At 42.7% G+C, this 17,873-nt stretch overlaps 1 protein-coding gene across 1 annotated transcript; it reads right to left on the reverse strand.

Moving 5' to 3' along the window:
- Positions 1-639: 639 nt before the first annotated feature.
- ADAMTS1 (ADAM metallopeptidase with thrombospondin type 1 motif 1) lies at positions 640-16,470 on the reverse strand. Its single transcript, XM_084843565.1, has 9 exons — positions 13,555-16,470; positions 9,779-10,125; positions 8,969-9,101; positions 7,315-7,482; positions 5,520-5,806; positions 4,915-5,101; positions 4,635-4,810; positions 3,273-3,448; positions 640-2,936 (listed from the first exon to the last, which is right to left on the reverse strand). Exons 1-9 carry the CDS (start codon positions 14,153-14,155, stop codon positions 2,195-2,197), a joined length of 2,817 nt encoding a protein of 938 aa, XP_084699691.1. The 5' UTR covers positions 14,156-16,470; the 3' UTR covers positions 640-2,194.
- Between the last annotated feature and the right edge of the window lie 1,403 nt (positions 16,471-17,873).

The raw sequence follows: 17,873 nt of genomic DNA on the forward strand, positions 1-17,873 counted from the left end.
AGAATCATCTTTCAAGAATGGTTTAGATTTTTAGAATCAAGTCTTCTTGTAGATTTTTAACAGCAGTGTAAGGGCAGACTGAAATACAATTCTACAGAGGCCACTTCTAGTCATTCAGAAGTAGCTCACTATGTGGATCCAATGATTTCACTATTCCACAATGAAACTTTCCATTTTCAGTGGTGTGGTGGAAACAGATGGATTCATATACTAAGCTGCCTTACCTGAATGGCTTAGTATGGAGTTATGTTTCAAGTAGTTACCATGCTGGTGTTTGCATATATGAATCAGGTTTAATACCTATTTCCAAAAGCTGCATACATGTGATTAGGTTGAGTGTTAGGTGAGCTAGGTAAGCTTGAGCATCTTCATACCCAATTGGGAGTGAAGACTCGATTAGAACAGGGATCACCAATTTCCCATTCCCATGAATGAACCAGGTGATGTCCTCCTTGCCCCACTTGCATTCACAATAGCCCTCTGCTCAGTCTGATGTTGGTTCCTCATCCTCTGCATGTGGGCACTGTGGAATCATGAGGATGGATTGTGACTTCTGTCCTTTAGTAAACTTCACAACGGCTATTTTTTTCTCTTAACATATTAATGTTCACATCAGTGAATAAAAACCCACAGACAGTTCCTAAAATTCATAGTGTTTATTATCTCTAGTATCATATTATATTGCATAAATACTCTATTCTTGTTATACATCTCTTTTTAAAAAAGTGTTAACTTATGAGATCATATTAGACAAGAAATATAAAAATAAATAGGTTCATTATATGCATTTATTACCAATTACAACCCTTCTCAGAAGGGAAAGAATTCAATACTTACAAAGTATGTATCCTCTATACTTATTTTACTATTTACATATGGAGAGCCCTTATTCTCTCACAGTCTATGGACTAGCACATACTTTTAAATATGTGGGTATTGGCATATTGCTGTGGATGGACCTGCTATCCCTCAGCTTAAATCTTCCCTGCCTTACAAGTGATTTGAGCAGTGTAAAGTTTTTGGGTGCCCATGTATAAAGAGATGTTCTGTCCATAATGGGATTTTATCCATTTGTATTAGATCACATGTAGATGTGTTACTGTTAACTAGCATGTAGTAGGCCAGTCTTCCCCAACATAGTACCCTCCAGATGTTTTGGACTGTAACTGCCAGAATTCCTAGCCATTTACCATGCTGGCTGGGGCTGATATGGAGTCCAAAACATCTGGAGGGCACCAGGATGAGAAAGGCTGTGGTAGGCTGTATCTTAACAAAATTGTGACCATTACCATAACTCAAACGGCAGCACGTTAGGAAAGCTGAAACCAGCTTTCACAAAGAAGCCAGACACATGCATATGCTCCGAATTTGGTTTCACTGGCATCCTTTGGAGCAATTGAGGCATGATCCACAGACACATAAAAAAAGGAGCACAGACCAGGCCAATGACAATGGCATGTGGCTTCAGAATTGCTACCATTCTAAGTCTGCAGGCTGAGCATTACCAGCTGCAAGGAAAAGACATCTCATTTAATCAAAAGATTTTTAGAGCACTACATTCTAGTCATCAGGAGATTTAACAAGCAGCTATCTTTTACTTGCTTGCTTCCTGATGGAGAATATCGCTTTACTGTTATATAAAAACTATTCTCTAAATGATAGCAGCCATGAACAATATAGTTGAAGATTCTTCTCAAATACTGTGGTTTTGTTGTTTTTTGTGAGGTAGCTAAGACCTGACCAATAATTAAGCGTTAGAAAAAACCTGTCTTCCCCTCCCCAACTTTGACCAAGAAAGGGATTTTATCAGTACCACAACACAAACTCCAGAAGTAGAACCCCCCCATCCTGAAAATCCCTAATTCTCATGAAAACATCAAAATGTTTGTTTAAACTTGCTTTGGCCACTGCCTATGTTTTGTTTAACTTGTAACAGACTAAAAGAAGGAAATTGTAATACCTCAGGGCTTCATCTGCTGAAAATGAAATAGCTAGTGACTAGTTTGTCATTTTATCAGATTTTCAGTTGACAGGATTTTTTTTTCATGATTCAAAACTATCTAACATTATTTGCACCGTCCCATCTCAGTGAATCCACTGAATATTTCCATACAAATTACAGTTGCTACCTCTCACCCTCATTTTCAGTGCTTTGGTCTGGAAAAAATCTTTAACTTTCCCAACCTGTTACAGTTTAGCTGCAGTTTGAAATATTGCAAAGGTCTATTAAATGTTTAGGCTTCTTCGAAAGGTCACAGCTTTCATGTGACAACATGGCACCATCAAAGGAAATGCACTTTAATAATCTCTTCTTGAATCCTTTTCCACATGTCTTAGAACATGGTGACCAGTCCCCCAGCTGCCACCGTGGGCATGGTGTATCTGCGCATGGTCGGACATCACTTGGCTTGAGTTCTTTTGCACAGTCTGTGGCAGGTTGTCCATTAAGGTCTCTACATTCTACAGATCTCCTCTGCCAACCAGTACCACACGACTTAGAACATTCTCCCCATTCTTCAATAATCCATTCAGATAAAATTGTCTCCTTGATTGCATTGAAAGATTCAGTCTTCTTATTGGGAGGCTTCTCAGATCCTGAATGTATTGATTTCTTCACAAAATAGGTATATTTGATTTTCGGTCGAAATGAATCGCCCACCGTAAGGACCTGTATTGTTAAGGGCTCCTTCAGTGGACTAAAGCTACGAATTCTTTCCAGAGAGGCAGATGAGCCACTATACCTCAAAACACTGCCTTTATAGGTAATGTCTTGCTCCAGTGTTGATAGTGTATAGTCACCATTGAGAATATAGGTGCCATCAGCAGCTTTAATAGCAAGGAAGCTGCCATCCTGTCTTGTACCCCTATGATTTCGTTGCTTAACTTCTATGTTCGTTGCCCCAGCAGGGATTACAATAACATCATGATAACCAGGTCTACAGGGAAGAAAAAGGGAAGCAGATGAGTCTCCAGTACTACCTTATAAATCTTTTAAATAAAAATTAATTTATATCCCTTCTTTTTGTCAAAAGATGGTGTTCAAAGTGGCTTATTTACTCCAGAATCACATCAACTACAAGAATTTGGATCTTTGTGCCGCTAAAATTTGAGGTTCCTGTATACTGATGTAAAGGTTAACTAAGAAGTTGATTTTACAGGATGAAAGTTTGGTTCCTAAATTGAATAAATATAAGTTGTCTACAATTCTAGTGAAAAAGATACATGCATAGTATTAAGAACACCCTCCCCCACCCCCAGGATTGAAAACGCACCTGGAACTTGAAAGCATTCCAGATACTTTCTTGCAGGTAGATCCATTGCCTCCACAAACGCCACATTTATCAAACTTCTTACTGGAGTCGATGATGCGATCACATCCAGCTTTTACGCATTGTCCCTGGACACAGACTGAAGTGGAATCTGGGCCACATAATGTTCCATCTATCACCTTTAAAGAAAGCAAGGAAGCCATGATTACAAAGTACATGAAGCAGCACTTCTGAAGTCATATTGATTTCAATAGAGGAAGTTTAAACGTAAACTTAAGTGTCCCACTGAAATAAAAAGAATTCAGAAAGTGCTGTTTTTGTGCTCACTGACAGTAAAATATTGCAACTTTTCTGTTTTCTCTCTGCAGTACTTAGCCTGTGGGAGATGTACATGCAGTTCCTGGCACTGGATCAAGAACTGTGTGTGCACACAACACAGAATTCCACTCTGTAAGCCAGTCATCTGTGTGTGTGTGTGTGTGTGTGTGTGTGCGCGTGCATGTGTGTAGATATTGGGAGGGGGGGGTGGCAGCTTCCAAGTTAGAATTCAGGATTCCTATACCTCTCATATGGGCGTTCAGAATGGACAACGGACTTCCTGTGCTGGGTAGCTCATGCACAGCATCAAAAAGGCAGCTTCTTGCACATCTCTCTACCCAAAGGCCTATACATTTATATTCTGTAATGGCAACACACATTCCTTGATCTTCCAGCAATTTTGTCAGCAGGAGCCTGATTAATTGCTTCAAGGATTAGGAAGTCAGTATATAGCAAAGTAATATATCATTATGAAAAATACTCTATTTCTTACTTTACATTTGCTAAACTTTTAACCATTTTGTGATGAGTTCCTCTGACTAACAGCTTTGGCACTGAAACTAAATAAAATAACCATTTCATCACGTTTTTAGATGGCAGAGGTTGGATCCAGACTTAGTCATACTTACAGTAGAACCATTAAAATCAACAGGTCTTAAGTCAGTTATGACTAACTCAAATCTTACTGAAATCAGTGGGTCTACTCCAAGGATGACTAAGTCTGGATCCAACCCTAGATGTTTAGTAATTATGCATTACTAGGACATAGACACTGAAACAGAAGGAAATGTTAGATCTTAGAAAAATACAGAAATTTAGACACTTTGTAGCACATAAAAAAAGAAAACAACAACAACCAGATATAGAAACAGAATGACTATGCATGTAAAGCTGTTTGCATTGGTAATCAGATTGCAAAAGAAGCTAGGGGAGTACAACCATTTCAGTAGCTTTTATATTAGAGAGTGCCTCTCTAATCAACTGCAGCAGTGATAAAATTTAATGCCATTAAAGCTCTTCTTATGTATAATACACACCCACACCCACCTTAGGCTGAAGAACAAAGAAATAGCCAGTTCCTTTTACAAGGCAGACAAGTTTGCATCTGTCTTTGGGAGAGACTCCAGCAAACTTGGGTGTCCATTCCACTGCAGGCCCAGTTCCAAAAGGCGATTTGGAAATATCATTGTGGCTCTCACACTGTTCCTCCCTGAAGGTTTTGCCTGCACATAGAAAAGACATTCATTAGCCATTAAAGGGCCATGTTTCGTTTTACTCTATTATAACTACATTTTTCCCATTATAAAAATTAACTGTAAAAACTTACCACTGTTGCCTGGACAGTCTTCAATATTACAGGACCTGTACTGCACTCGCTTGCCTTCGCAGTATTTCCCCCCATTGTCTGGCACTGGACTGTCACACTCTCGCAGAGAGTACTGCACTCCTCCTCCACACGTCCTTGAACACTCACCCCAGGGTCCCCATGAACCCCAGCCGCCGTGGACAGGGGTCTACATTTTGAAACACAAAAACAAATTCACATGTTAAAATATTTTGGAAATTCAGTAATAAGAAATAAATTTTAGGCTGCGATCCTATTGCTAATTATTTATATCTGTACAAAGAACAGGTATGGCAGGTCACCACACCAAGGAACTATTCCATCTAAAATAGACACAGGTAAACAAATCCTATCCACAGTTTTTAGTAGCTAAGCCCCACTGAATCTAACAGGACTTACTTCTGAGTAAACATAAATAGGATTGCTGGTAGTTAAACTAAAAAAAGATTTACCAGCACTGAAATGTGTGCAACCCAGAATATTCCTCATTTGCTCAGCTGCAATCCCAAGCTACTAATTACACACACACATTATTACTCTTGCTGAAGTACTTTTATATATTCAATTTTTTTTAAAAAAATACTTACATCATAATGCTTCTTGTCTGTTTTGTTAGCACACTTGCCATTCACGCACCACTTTCCCTCTCCGCAAGTGGTGCCATCTGCCCAAGGGAAATGTTTTGTTTGACACACAAGCAGACCTCCAGAGGTGCCAGTGCACCACAAAGTCGTGCAGGTGCTGGCTGCATCTGGGCAATGTTTGGAATCCTCTCCAAATGTGAACTGGCATTGCTTGCTGGCATCATACAGTATTCCAGGTAGGTCAGAAGGGAGTTGTATAGGCTTGTGAGGCTTGTCCACCAAACATTCACCTGAAAAAGAGTGATGTGAAACTTTGTTATGAAACTAGATGGTGTTTCCTTTAAATAATACACATCTCCATTCAAAAGCCTGTGGAGGCATGAACTCAGCTCTCAGAATCAAGTCTTCATATGTTAAATGATTGCAACAGTAACCAGCCTCAGAAAGCTTCTGGGAAAGTAACCAAGATAATGATTCGAAAGCATTTATAAATGTAGGAAGCTGCCTTATACCATTGGTCCGACCATCGGTCCATATAATTCAGTATTTTTTACACTAGTGGTGAGCAGACTTCAGGCTTGTGGGGTCGCCTTTTTGTTTTTTTAACTAGAACCCTGAGGTCCGCCAACAGGAGCCTGGTGCAAAAGAGAATTCAGGCCACAGGGATTTGTTCTGAGTACCAGAACTGAACAGACCTCACAGCCCTTCCACATAAACATTTGCTCCTGTTTACCCTCCCCTACAAGCTTTATTCATTTCAGCATGTATTCAATGCTAGCCTAACTTAAGTCCCATTCATTTCAATAGGTCTACTCTAAGAAGGACTAACACAGGATACAACCCTATAATTTAGAATGGGGGAAAATTATTTTGTCGTTGTTGTTGTTAAACAATTGAGAGTCAGAAATCCTTGCTGATCTACTGTAAATCACCTAGAGATCTTACCATTAAATCACAATCTACCTTCTGCCCACCCCTGTTTCACACTGACTGGACTCAGCTCTCCAGGATTCCAGTCAGGAGTCTTTCCTAGTCTTACGTGGAGATGCTGGGTATTGAATCTGGAACCTTCTGTATGTCAAGCACAGACTTTGTCTTACATGCTTTGGAACAACAGAAGTGCTATAAAAATGACTGAAACCAGTAAATACGCTTCAGCCTACTGAAGTGCATCCATCCGTATTTGATAACCCATTTTGAACCATTAAATGAGAGCTGATGTTTGAATGAAAGACCATCCCAGGGGCCATCTTGTATAGCATTATTTCTGTTCTGTTGGCCAGATGCTTCCAGAAGTCCCTAAGCAAGCAGCGCACAAAGGCATCAGCCCTGCCCTACTAGTCCTCAGTAGTTGGTATTTGGAGGCACACTGCACACGAATATAGGGATTCCATAGTTACCATGACTAATAGCTGTCTGATATAACTGTGGACTAAACCAGATGCCATTTTGACATTTACCCAACAATATGGCCACTTAGATTTGCGCTATTTCCTGTGTGGCTGGGATATCCACTGCTGTGGGCAGGTGAATGTTCCAGTTGGGCAGGTCTTTTCCATGGAATTGGCACACACCCCTCCTGCACTGGTGCCAAATCTGTGCAAAAGACTTAGGCGATTCTCCTACCCACATAGTTGGGTCATTAAATGTTGTCCCAAATGTCTGGAAGTGGTCTAAGGCACTTCGCAGTGGCCTTATATTAGAATTCATCATCATGAATGCAGAATTTTTTTTATTAAGTTAGAAATTAAAGACTTAAATGTAAGCAGGATGTGATATTACAGAGAGCACAACTTACCATGACCATTATCCAAAAATGTAGTAATCATGTAAGCACTGCATGGAGACCAGGGTTGGCTTCGATCCAAGTTGGAAAGCATAGATGCCATCATATGGGAGTCTCTGCCTATACCATTAATACCAGCACACTGTTTTGCATCATCATGGGGCATATTAAACACATGTCCTTTAAAAAGGAGAGAGGGGGAGGAGAGGTCAAAGTGTGCTATATGCATTAAGATGCTTTGAAATCATGTGCCTCTATTTAATCAATCATTTATTGCAAACTGAAACATCTGCATGGACGTATTTTGATCTGTACTACTGCAGCAAAACAGTCACATTTTAGGGTATTACTTTTGCATATAGAATGCTATACCCCATCCCAAGCACTCAGTGACAGGGCAAGTTTTATATCAAGATTGCAAGGACAGCATGGTAACAGCTGCTATCCAAAATGTAAGCATAATTTAAATAAGATCCTCTCTGTTTATTTGGTAATTTAATGTTGTTTTCTGATATCAAACTGCAGTTTACAATTCTGATACATAGAGTTCAACTTATCAAACACAGCTTCTATTCAAACAAAATTTTAGTTGAGAAGAAGATATAAAAAGCATTGTTTCACAGATTGTATGCAAAATCACAACTGGCTTACAATGGGGCATACTCTCAAGTAAAACATGCATAGGATTGCAGCCTAAGACTGTGATCCTAAGTACTTATTTTCAAGTCAATTATCTGGATATCAATCAAGTAAATGTCAGAACTGAATACAATTATTTGAATTCCCATAGAAAAAGCATATTCTACTGGAGTGTTAAAATTAAAGCTGGGCTGAATCTCCCCCTCCACTTTTGTAAGGTCATTTGTCCCACTGAAAGTTTGAGGGAGGTATATTTGGTGACTTTTGGGATGTGTCTGTGAATTTTTACAATTTTGTGGGGTGGGGAGGTGCCTTACCATTTCAAATGAGGTAGCAGCGGGTTCCTGTTTTTCTTTTATTTCTTAAAAGACAACCCCCCTCTTTGCTGCCCCTTGAAGCAGTGCCAAATCTTTTTTGTGTGTTTTAATGAGAAAAAAGGAGAGAGAAGCCCTTGGCCACCTCATCCAGAATGGAAAGCCACCCACTCCCACTATTTTATGAATTTGTTCCTCATCTCTAAAGCTCATTACAATCTGCAGGGGCCATTTTCATACCCCAACCCCACTGGAACTGTTGCAAGTCTGGGCCAAATACTTTAGCCCAATGCTAGTTAAAATGCCCTTGTCTCTCAGTGATTGCTTTCTGATTTCTACCTGAGTCAGGCTTCATTCTCACTCAGGTTGTAATCCTGTCTCTACCACTTCACACTACAGGTGGGAGCTCACATAAATGCTCCTCTATGAAAAAAAAATCCCACCATACAGAAAACTAAGTGTCAGGGATGTAGCCTTCTCCAAGAGATCTAGTTTTCCTTGTGCAAGGATTGTATTGTTGTTGGAAGAGCACTCAGTCACATGAGCCCCCAGCTGTAGTCTGACATGGCACAGTCCAGACACCTCAGTGAAAATTATACCACAGTTACGAGGAGAACCACACCGATTTAATGCCTTAAATACAGACCAATATGCATAGTGCATGCTTTGAAAACGAATAAGCTTGCCACAGATCTCTCTTGAATCTCAATTACCTAATTCATGAGTGGCTGTAAAGGCAGCTTGCAAGCCATCATCTTCTATGACAGAGCAACTGCGGTTTGGATCACAAGCAGTGCCCACATCAGCCATCCCAAGAGTATCACATGTCTTGGCACCACAGAGATCCTGTATACGGAAAAGAAGAGCAAGTTTCATCATTAATTAGGTCAGGAGCTTAACCTCGGCAGGAAGAATCTGATTTTGGCAGTGTGCCCTTCTGTATGGAAAATGTATTAATGCTCAGTATTTCAACAGGTATAAAAATAATTCTCTCTTGGAAGAGATACACAAGGTCTTGCACAAAGAAAGAATATAATTTGGATACACTAATTATTGTAATCAAGCTGCAAGGTATATATTGTAAGTCAGTAATGTACAGTTCCTATGGAGCCCATTTAAATGAATGGTTTCATTAATTACCCACACTTCAGGCCATGACAGTTTCCCACACCTACTTTTGACATTGGTGTGGCAATGGAGATCTACCTGGAACTTCTTGTGAATAGATTCAAGGTGGATTTGGCTGCCTCACCAGCATGAGCGAACAAAGCTTACAGATCAAACCTTCAGCAGTACATATGATGGACCACTTCTGGTAGTTTCCTCATAGGAGAAACTACAAGTATTAACTCTTTAATTTATTTTTTTAATTTAAAAAGTATGAACTTTAACAAGTTAAACTGTTGCATCAATTCACCATTTCAATAACTGCATCTTTGGGAAAACCTTCCTAACGTTTCAAATAAAAGTTTGAAATTTGGGGTACTTTGGCTGGATTCTGCCAAACAGACCTTTTCTCATACCTGTCTGGTAAAAAGAATTGCAGTGTCATAGTGCTCGGCATGCCTGTCACTGGGAGGATTGTGTTGCTTTTGCCAGTTGCAGAAGTTTCTTAAGGTGAGAGCAGCATTTGAAGACACATCAGGTCCCTTCTGCTCATCATAGACAACCATCATTTTCACCACCACCAGGCTAATAGAGTTCCGGATGCTGGGATGCTTGTACAATTTGGCAGCCACAGACATGAGCGTCAGAAGGTAGTGCTTCAGTCCATTGCCATGGAACTCTGCCATAGACTGGTCCGCCACAAGCAAGGTTTCCACATAGCGAGGCCTTGACACAAACCTTTTCCTCCTTGCGCTTCTATTGCCTGTATTTTACAAGGACAAATAATTATGAAAAGCTGATTGGCAGGATATTTACTGTTCAAGCTCTATAAATCAACATTTCCAACAGCATTTAGAGAATTAGCAAAGAGACAACTTTTTATTATTAAAAGCAAAGACAGGATGGCAGCCTCAAAAGTAATGCGGGTGGTTTTTTTGGCTTCTTCAACCTAAACAGTGTCAATACACTCTCCTTCACAAAGGCTGGGATCATCACACTGAAATATTTGTATTGAGGATTGCAGCAGAAATCTCCTTTCTGCTAACCGTTGTGAAGACCCAAACCCTTGAAATGAAAGGCTGTCCCAGGATCAGGTCCAAAGCCTGACCAAGAGCATGGACCCATGTATGTTACATGTGCCTGCAGCATTCCTGTGCTTCTCAGAGACCTGGTTCACACGATCACCGTAGGTTAAACAAGCCATGGTGAGTGCCAGGTGCCACTTGCCTGGGCACGGCTTGTTGTGTTGCCCAAACCCGGGCGGTATGGTTGCTGGAGAGGGAAACAACCCTCAAATAGCCTATGGTGATCATGCGAACCAGCACACAGTGTGCAAGGAGAGGGGCTTTCTCTACTTTTTCTGGGAAGGGCACATGTACATGATGACAAGTCAATTTCTTGGTTTGGAAACAATTCCTTGCCTGTCTGGGAGAGGAGGAGGGGTTATTCTTCTGGCAGAGAAGGCTTATTCCCTTGCTAATGGAATGAGTTGAGAGACAGACAGGCATCTGCCAGAAATAAGGTCCAGCAGTCATGAGAAGCAAGAAATCCTCTTTTCGGAAAAATGGAATGTTCAAAGCCTCTCTTTCTCCAGCACCTGGAAAACACTGGCATTCCTGCTGTCCACTCCAGCTCAAGCTATGCATGCTGGGGACAGAGGTCCCATTCTGTTGCCCCCACCCCCAGCATTATTACCATACAGAGCCTTCAGAAGATACATCTATCTACCTTCTAGGGTTCTATGTGGAACCAGATCCCACTTACTGGGGAGAAAAGTTACAATTTCTCCCAATTTTATCCTGGAATTTGGTTACCGTGTGAACAGTTGTATGTTCTTTTAAAAAGAATAACAGTGTAATTAAACAAAAGAAAGGGATGCGTGGTACAATCGGCAATTAGCATTACATTTATAATGGGATTAAATTTATGATGTTCACAAGACCTCTTATGCTTGAAAGAAGTCTGCTCCCACCCCTCACGTCCTCTGCAATAAAACCTTATGGATGATGTCATGCTGGCACTGGATATCAAAAGCGTTGACTAAGATAGTGGAGTTCCATGTGGAGAGCGGAGTGCAGGAATAGAAGTTTGCGCTACGCAGTTAATTGCTTCTGTGACCCAGTTCTTGTGTGACCTCACTGCACCACTTCCTATGCTCTAGATAAACCTGCCCTTGTTTAACTTCTATTGCCTTTTTTCTCCACCTTCTCACTGACTGCATGAGTCATATTAAATGGCTTTCATTCACAAGTCCTTGAACTGGGACTTCCTTCTTCACTACACCTGTGTCAAGGCCATGACCGTGCATATTCTTTTCAATGAATGATCATACTGTACAGAAATTACCACCGGTTATGATACATTTCTGTCAATAAACAGCTGCTCTTTTTTCTATGAGTTAAGGAAGGATACAGTGAACTTGATTCGCTACTGATTTTTTTCTTGTGCAATTTGCAGTGGAAATTTCCTAATCATAAAGGCCGTGCAAATTAGTGGAAACAACAACAGTCTTGAGTTATTCATCTAAACCCTACATAAGTAATCCTGCATAGGTTCTAGCTTCAATCCTATGCACATTATTTTGGGATTATCCCCATGTCAATGGGATTTATGTGTAAATTAAAGTACCTAGGACTGCAGATCTCAGACTTTAAGAAAATATTGTCTACATAATTGCGCATTTAAGATACAAACTGTATATCAATGGAATCTAATCTAGATGCATTTCTTTATAAATTACAATGCAATCCTAAATAGCTTAGTTCAGTGGGACTTACTTCCTAACCAATATGCATAAGATTATTGCAGCTTCACTGTTAGGTTCAAGGTCTTACCTTATTTTAACTGAGAATGCATTTAGGACACATGCAGTGCAATCCTGTTTACTCAAAAGCTGAGTGGGACATATTCTCTAGTAAGTGTGTTTGGGACTGCAACCAAAGTCTTACTGAATTGCACTTCTACCCTTAGCCTGAAAACTTTATGTTAAAGCTGTAATCCTATGCACGCTTGCTTGGAAGAAAGTTCCTATTTAACTCAGTGGAACTTGTTTCCAAACAAGCACAGAATCAGGGTATGTGTTCCTTCTCCAATTCCTTTTTTACATTCCACTTGTGTTCTTTTCAAACTGCTAAATGCTACATTATCCCTACTGACTCCTATGAGATTATGCCAAAATAAGAGAGTTGTTTTTAGGAACTCATTACCTGCCTTTTTCATTCATTTTTTGCCCATCTCACAACCTTGGGTTGCAGCCAATGTTAGTCTAACTTAAGTCCCATTCATTCAATAGGTCTACTCTAAGTAGGACTAATATTGGATACAATCCAATTGTCTCTTTTGGGAAGTGGGGTATATTATCATTACTACATGAAGTACAAATTATTTACTTTACTGGAACATCACATTTTAAATGGTGGAAGTGCAGAGAAGTAAGGTTGCAATCCACAAACTGGGTCAGGAGGATTACTCTAGAGTAGGTGGGCATGACTTGGCATCTAGAATCCTGTAATGTCTAAAACATCTCATACTGAAAAAATGGTTGTTAGCCATCAATTTACTCCAGAGTAGTCCCACATTAAGACTCCTCCAGTGTAAGTGATATGCAGATTTATAATTGTGCAACACAACACAATCCTAGGCATGTTCACCCACAAGTCAGTCCCACTGTGTTGAATGGGATCTGCGTTTAAAGGTTGTATCCAATGTTAGTTTAACTTAAGTCCCATTTATTTCAATTGGATGTAGTCTAAGTAGCTTTGGCTACAACTCTAAAGCTGTTTGGAAATAGTATTTATTGCAATCAGTGGGGCTTCCTTTCAAACAAATACGCTTAGGATCGAAGCCCCAAAGACCTTTTTGGGCATCTTATCGACTCAAACACTAGTTTCTGGCTTTGTTTTGAAAGAAGCAGAACAGGATGCAAAGCACAAACGACTGAAACCGACCACATCAGACCCCACACGAGCTGGCTCTGTTTGAGATGTCTCCCCGCAACCCTCAGAGCCCTCTCCCACTTTTAGAGCGACCAATCGCAGCACGTTAAACGGGAACTTTGGGGCCGCTTTGAAAAGAGCGTGCCGCACGGGGCGCATGCGTACGAGGCAGCATCTCACGGACGCTCCCGAGGCCGGACCCTTCGCGTGGGCTCAGGGCAGCAAGAAAGAGAAGCGAAGCCCCGGGAGAGCCGTACCTGCGCGGGACACGCGCTCCGCCTGCGGCGGCCCCCGCTGCCCGTCTGCGCCCGGGGGGGAGCCGTCGTCTGTCACGCCGCACTTCGCGTCGCCGCCCGGCCGGGCACTCTCGCGCAGGCGCCGCCGCAGGACGTGCAGCTGCTCGCCTCCTTGGGGGCGGGAGACGTTGGCCGGCTGGATGAGGTACTCTACCCCGCGCAGGTAGAAAGCCCCGCGGATCCCTTCGCAGAGGCTGAGGGCGACGGCAGAGCCCGGGTCCCCGTTCACTGTGCCGGAGTAGAAGCAGCGGGCCAAGTCTGCGCCGACGGGCTGCTCGGTCGCCTCCTGCTCGCGCCGCGGGCGGCTGCCCACGTACTGCAGCGTCAGGTCCGGCGCCAAAAAACTGCTGTCGGGCTGCAGCTCCAAGCTGAGGCGCTCGCCGAAGGCGTCCAGGCGGTAGAGCCGCCCGCCGGCTCCGGGCGGCTGCCGCTGCTGCCCGACGGAATCCAGCCTCACGGGCACCACCAGCTCCTCCTCTCCTTGCAGCTGCCGCGGGCTGCCCCGAGCGGCCAGGCAGAGCAACAGCGCGCTCAGCCCCAGGCGTGCCGCCGCCCCTTTCATGCTGCACTCAGCGCGCGAGGTTGCGGAAGGGGACAGACGGGAGAGAGCGGGGAAGAGACCCGGGCGGCGTCGCTGGGGGCGCCGGGCTCGTGGCAGCCAAGCTTCTCTCGGGGGCGACTCCGCGCTGCCGGGCTGGCGCGCCGCTTGCCACAGCCAAGGCGGGAAGGGACGCTGCAGGGCTCGGCTCCTCGTCCTCGTCCCGCGCACAAAGTGAGCTCGCGAAGCGCCGCCGCTGCCGGGCGGGCGGGCGAGAAGGAGCGGGAGAGCGAGGCGAGGCGAGTCCCGGCTCCGCGAGCGCCTCGGCTGTTCGCCTTGAATGCGAGAGCCGGGGCAGCCCGCGCTTCCCTTTATGGCATCTCGCTCGGGTAGGCGGGACCCCCTGCAAAAGGCTTTGAGCTCACTATGTGCGTAGCTCTTCACGGCGGCTCCAGCGCCGCGCTGGATGCCTGCCTCCAGCCTGGCCCAGTGCCACACCCTCCCCGAGGAAGGCGGGGAAGGGAGGCGAGCCCGGGCGGAGGGGGAGATACCTGCTCCGCGCCTGGCGCGCCTTGGCCACGGAAGGCGCCCGAGGCCCCTCGCCCCCTCCCCGCTCTCGCCCGGCACGGCTCGCGCGCCTCTCCCTCTGCCAGCGGCTCAGGTTTTCCGCGTAGGAGGCGCCTGCTGAGGCGGTTCGGTGCTGCAGAGGAAGGGAGGGGAGGACGCGGAGAGTACAGCGTTCCTTGAATCCCTTCCACTCGAGGTCTCCGTCCCTGCCAGATCCTTGGCCTCCCACCACCGTCGCGCTTCCAAGCCCCGTTGGGAGCCAAGGCTTTCAGGAGCGAGAGGGGCGGGGAAGGGACAGGACAGGCCCTTTTACACGCCAGGCGGACTTGCATGGGCGCGTGTGTGGTTCTGGCAGGCGAAGTCGTACGTTCAAGACGTGGGTCTCTTCCCTAAAGGCGTCTGCTCTTCTGCTTCGGCAGACTTCTAAAACAGGGCGAGGGTGTGACAAGCGTCACCTGAGATGTATGGATTCTAGAGCAGGTGAATTTGGGGGCATTGGCTATCTGGCATTCATACCAGCCGGGATGAAAAGGAATGTCCCTTGTCCACACTTTACATTTTCATTAAGTTTTTTTATTGTGCATTTCTCACAACTTGAAATGCTTTTCATCCAACCGGAGGAGGAAAGGGTGGGGAAACAAAGCACAATAGATCTGATAGCCTTCTGTTTTCCTCCTTAAAATGGACAGTGCTGGGTTGTTGGTTTTTTGTGTACTTCATTTGGCCCCAGGAAACTTATTGTTTCTCACTTCTTGTCTTGCCCACAAATCAGAGGGCCTTTGGAAAAGGATGATGAAAACTGCAGTTTAAAAGAGCAGCATGGCCTAAACAGATTTTCAAGAATGAGATCAATCATAAGCAATAAGCTTACCCGTTCTGCCTTCAAAGTTCCCATGATGTCTACAGTCTGTTGTACACCTGTGCTTCTGGGAAGTTTATATTTCTTTTAAAACACTTAACAGGCACATTGGCATAAGTTCAGCCATGAAACGTATCTCAAAATCCCAACTAAACTTCAGCAGTACAGCTAATCCACTTAATTCTCTATATACAGCGTTTTGAGATGTTCACTATTTTGACTGCTTCCCCCACCCCAATTAAGGTAGGCCTTTTCCCGAGACCCAGGCTAAAGAACAAACACATACATGTCTGGAATAAGTCATGCTTCTGAATCCAAAGTTCTCTATTGCATCACCTGCACAGGAGGTTAAACTTCAGAGAATATATTTTCATTTGACCTTTGAACAATGACAACATTTCACCACTACCATCTAGCTCCAATGCTTCCTAGGTCCAACGGCCATGCCAACTGCACTTATATTACAGTTGGATATACATCTGGACTTGGGTGTTGCATATTCAGCCTATGTATGATATATCCTATGCGGGTGTTCATGTTACAGTGTTTCATGTAGAATTGTACAAGGGTCAAGATATTTTCAAAATGGTATTGCATTTTCTTTTCACTGATGCCAGCAATGAAACTGGGGTTTTGTTGACAATATGTTCTCTCTGCAGTATTTGTAACATAACTTAGATATTTGTACAGCTCAGTCCTGTGTGTGTTTACTTGGAAGTAAGTCCCTCTAAAGTTCAATAGGAGCGACTTCAAAATGAATGCAGATTGTAGCCTTAGGCTGCTGTCATAAGTGTAATAGGAAGCAAGTATCTTCAAGCTTAGCATGCAGCTCCCAGGAAGTATTCTTCTACATAACAAAATGTGCTTCTTTACTTTTTTTTTTTTTTTAAGAGGAGGAGAATAATGTACTAGAACATATAAAAGCAAAAAAAAAAAAAAACCTTTATAGTTTTAAAAGTAATTGATTGATATTGTCCTGAACATAGCTACAACTACAATAATTTTAAAATTCCAGTGGTAACACCTAAGCCCATTCAAATGCCAATAAACACCTGCCCCTTATTGTAAATGCACCTCCCTACACACGCACAAACACACACAAGTTGTTTAACTTACATAGTAAGTAGACCAACAGTTCACTCTTCTTGGGGTTAACATTGTTTTAATACTATCTTAGATAACTTTAATACTTTCTCTTTTTGCTATTTTGAAAGATACAGACCACCTTAAAAATATTTTGATGTAAAAAACCTAACCATTTCTCCACAAGGTGGCAGTCTGTAATTAAAAATAATCACTTTTCTAATTCTAATCATATTTTTGCTTCAGTGTATGAGGTGAACCTAAGTTTGTTGGGAGCATTAACATTTTATTTATTGTACTTTGTATTTTATTAGAACAATTTGTTTAACAATATCATGTTGTGTGTATAGTATCTGAGGATTTTTTAAATATTTGGACGCTGGTGTAATTTTGGCCATTTTAATGCAGAATCATATACATGCTTACTTGGGAGTAAGTCCCACTGAAATCATTGGGTACTTACCTCTGAGTAGACATGCATAGGATTGGGCTGTAAACTGGACAAAAATGATAAGCTCAATCAGAACTAGAATTTATTTTTATATTATTGATTTTGAAAATTCATTTGACTTAATCAATTCAAACAATACAAACATAAAACAGCATAAGAATGGGCTGCGTTTATGACTTCCATGTCCAATTACACTAACCTTACATTTTGGTTAGTCAAATAACTTGGTTAACCTCAGATTGTTAAACAAGCAGCTTGTGGTTGACTTGTCTAATAAAGTAGGTGACTGTTATAAAATGACATCCACCTACTTTATACCTCACCTCTAAATGCACCTTTGTCATTTAATCCCATTGCTACCAAGGATGCTTTCTAGATCCAGCATATATAGTGTCGGATCCAGACTAAATTAGTCATGCTTTAGTTATGCTAAAACCCATGGGACTTTAGTCATGATGTAAATTGACTAAGTTGGGACCAAATTCCTTGAACGACCACCTTCATCTATATCAGCCTGCCTGTACTTTAAGATCAGCGAGAGAGGTCCTTCTCATTTGCCCACCTTTGAGGGCAGTTCGGTGGGCAAGTTCACAAGACAAGGCCTTTTTTTGTAGTGGCCCCATACCTCCAGAATAAGTTACCATCAGAGGTCGTCCAGGCTCCATCATTTCAGGCTTTTAGGAAGGCCTTGAAAACTTACTACTTCACTTCTCTTGATTATGTTTTATTGGACTGGGTTGTAGCTGCAGTTTTGTGTTGTAGGCTTTGTTTTATGCTGGTGT

This window comes from Heloderma suspectum, chromosome 3 (assembly GCF_057233095.1).
Source record: "Heloderma suspectum isolate Gila_16-S chromosome 3, 16-S_ref, whole genome shotgun sequence".
Classification (NCBI taxonomy): Eukaryota; Metazoa; Chordata; class Lepidosauria; order Squamata; family Helodermatidae; genus Heloderma; species Heloderma suspectum.

Excerpts from the sequence above, each read along its gene's own strand:
- ADAMTS1 (XM_084843565.1), bottom strand. The coding sequence starts at position 14,155 with ATGAAAGGGGCGGCGGCACGCCTGGGGCTGAGCGCGCTGTTGCTCTGC. Across the intron at positions 9,102-9,778 it reads CAATTCTTTTTACCAGACAG|GATCTCTGTGGTGCCAAGAC; the intron begins GTATGAGAAAAG and ends TTCCGTATACAG. Across the intron at positions 5,102-5,519 it reads CAGACAAGAAGCATTATGAT|ACCCCTGTCCACGGCGGCTG; the intron begins GTAAGTATTTTT and ends TTCAAAATGTAG.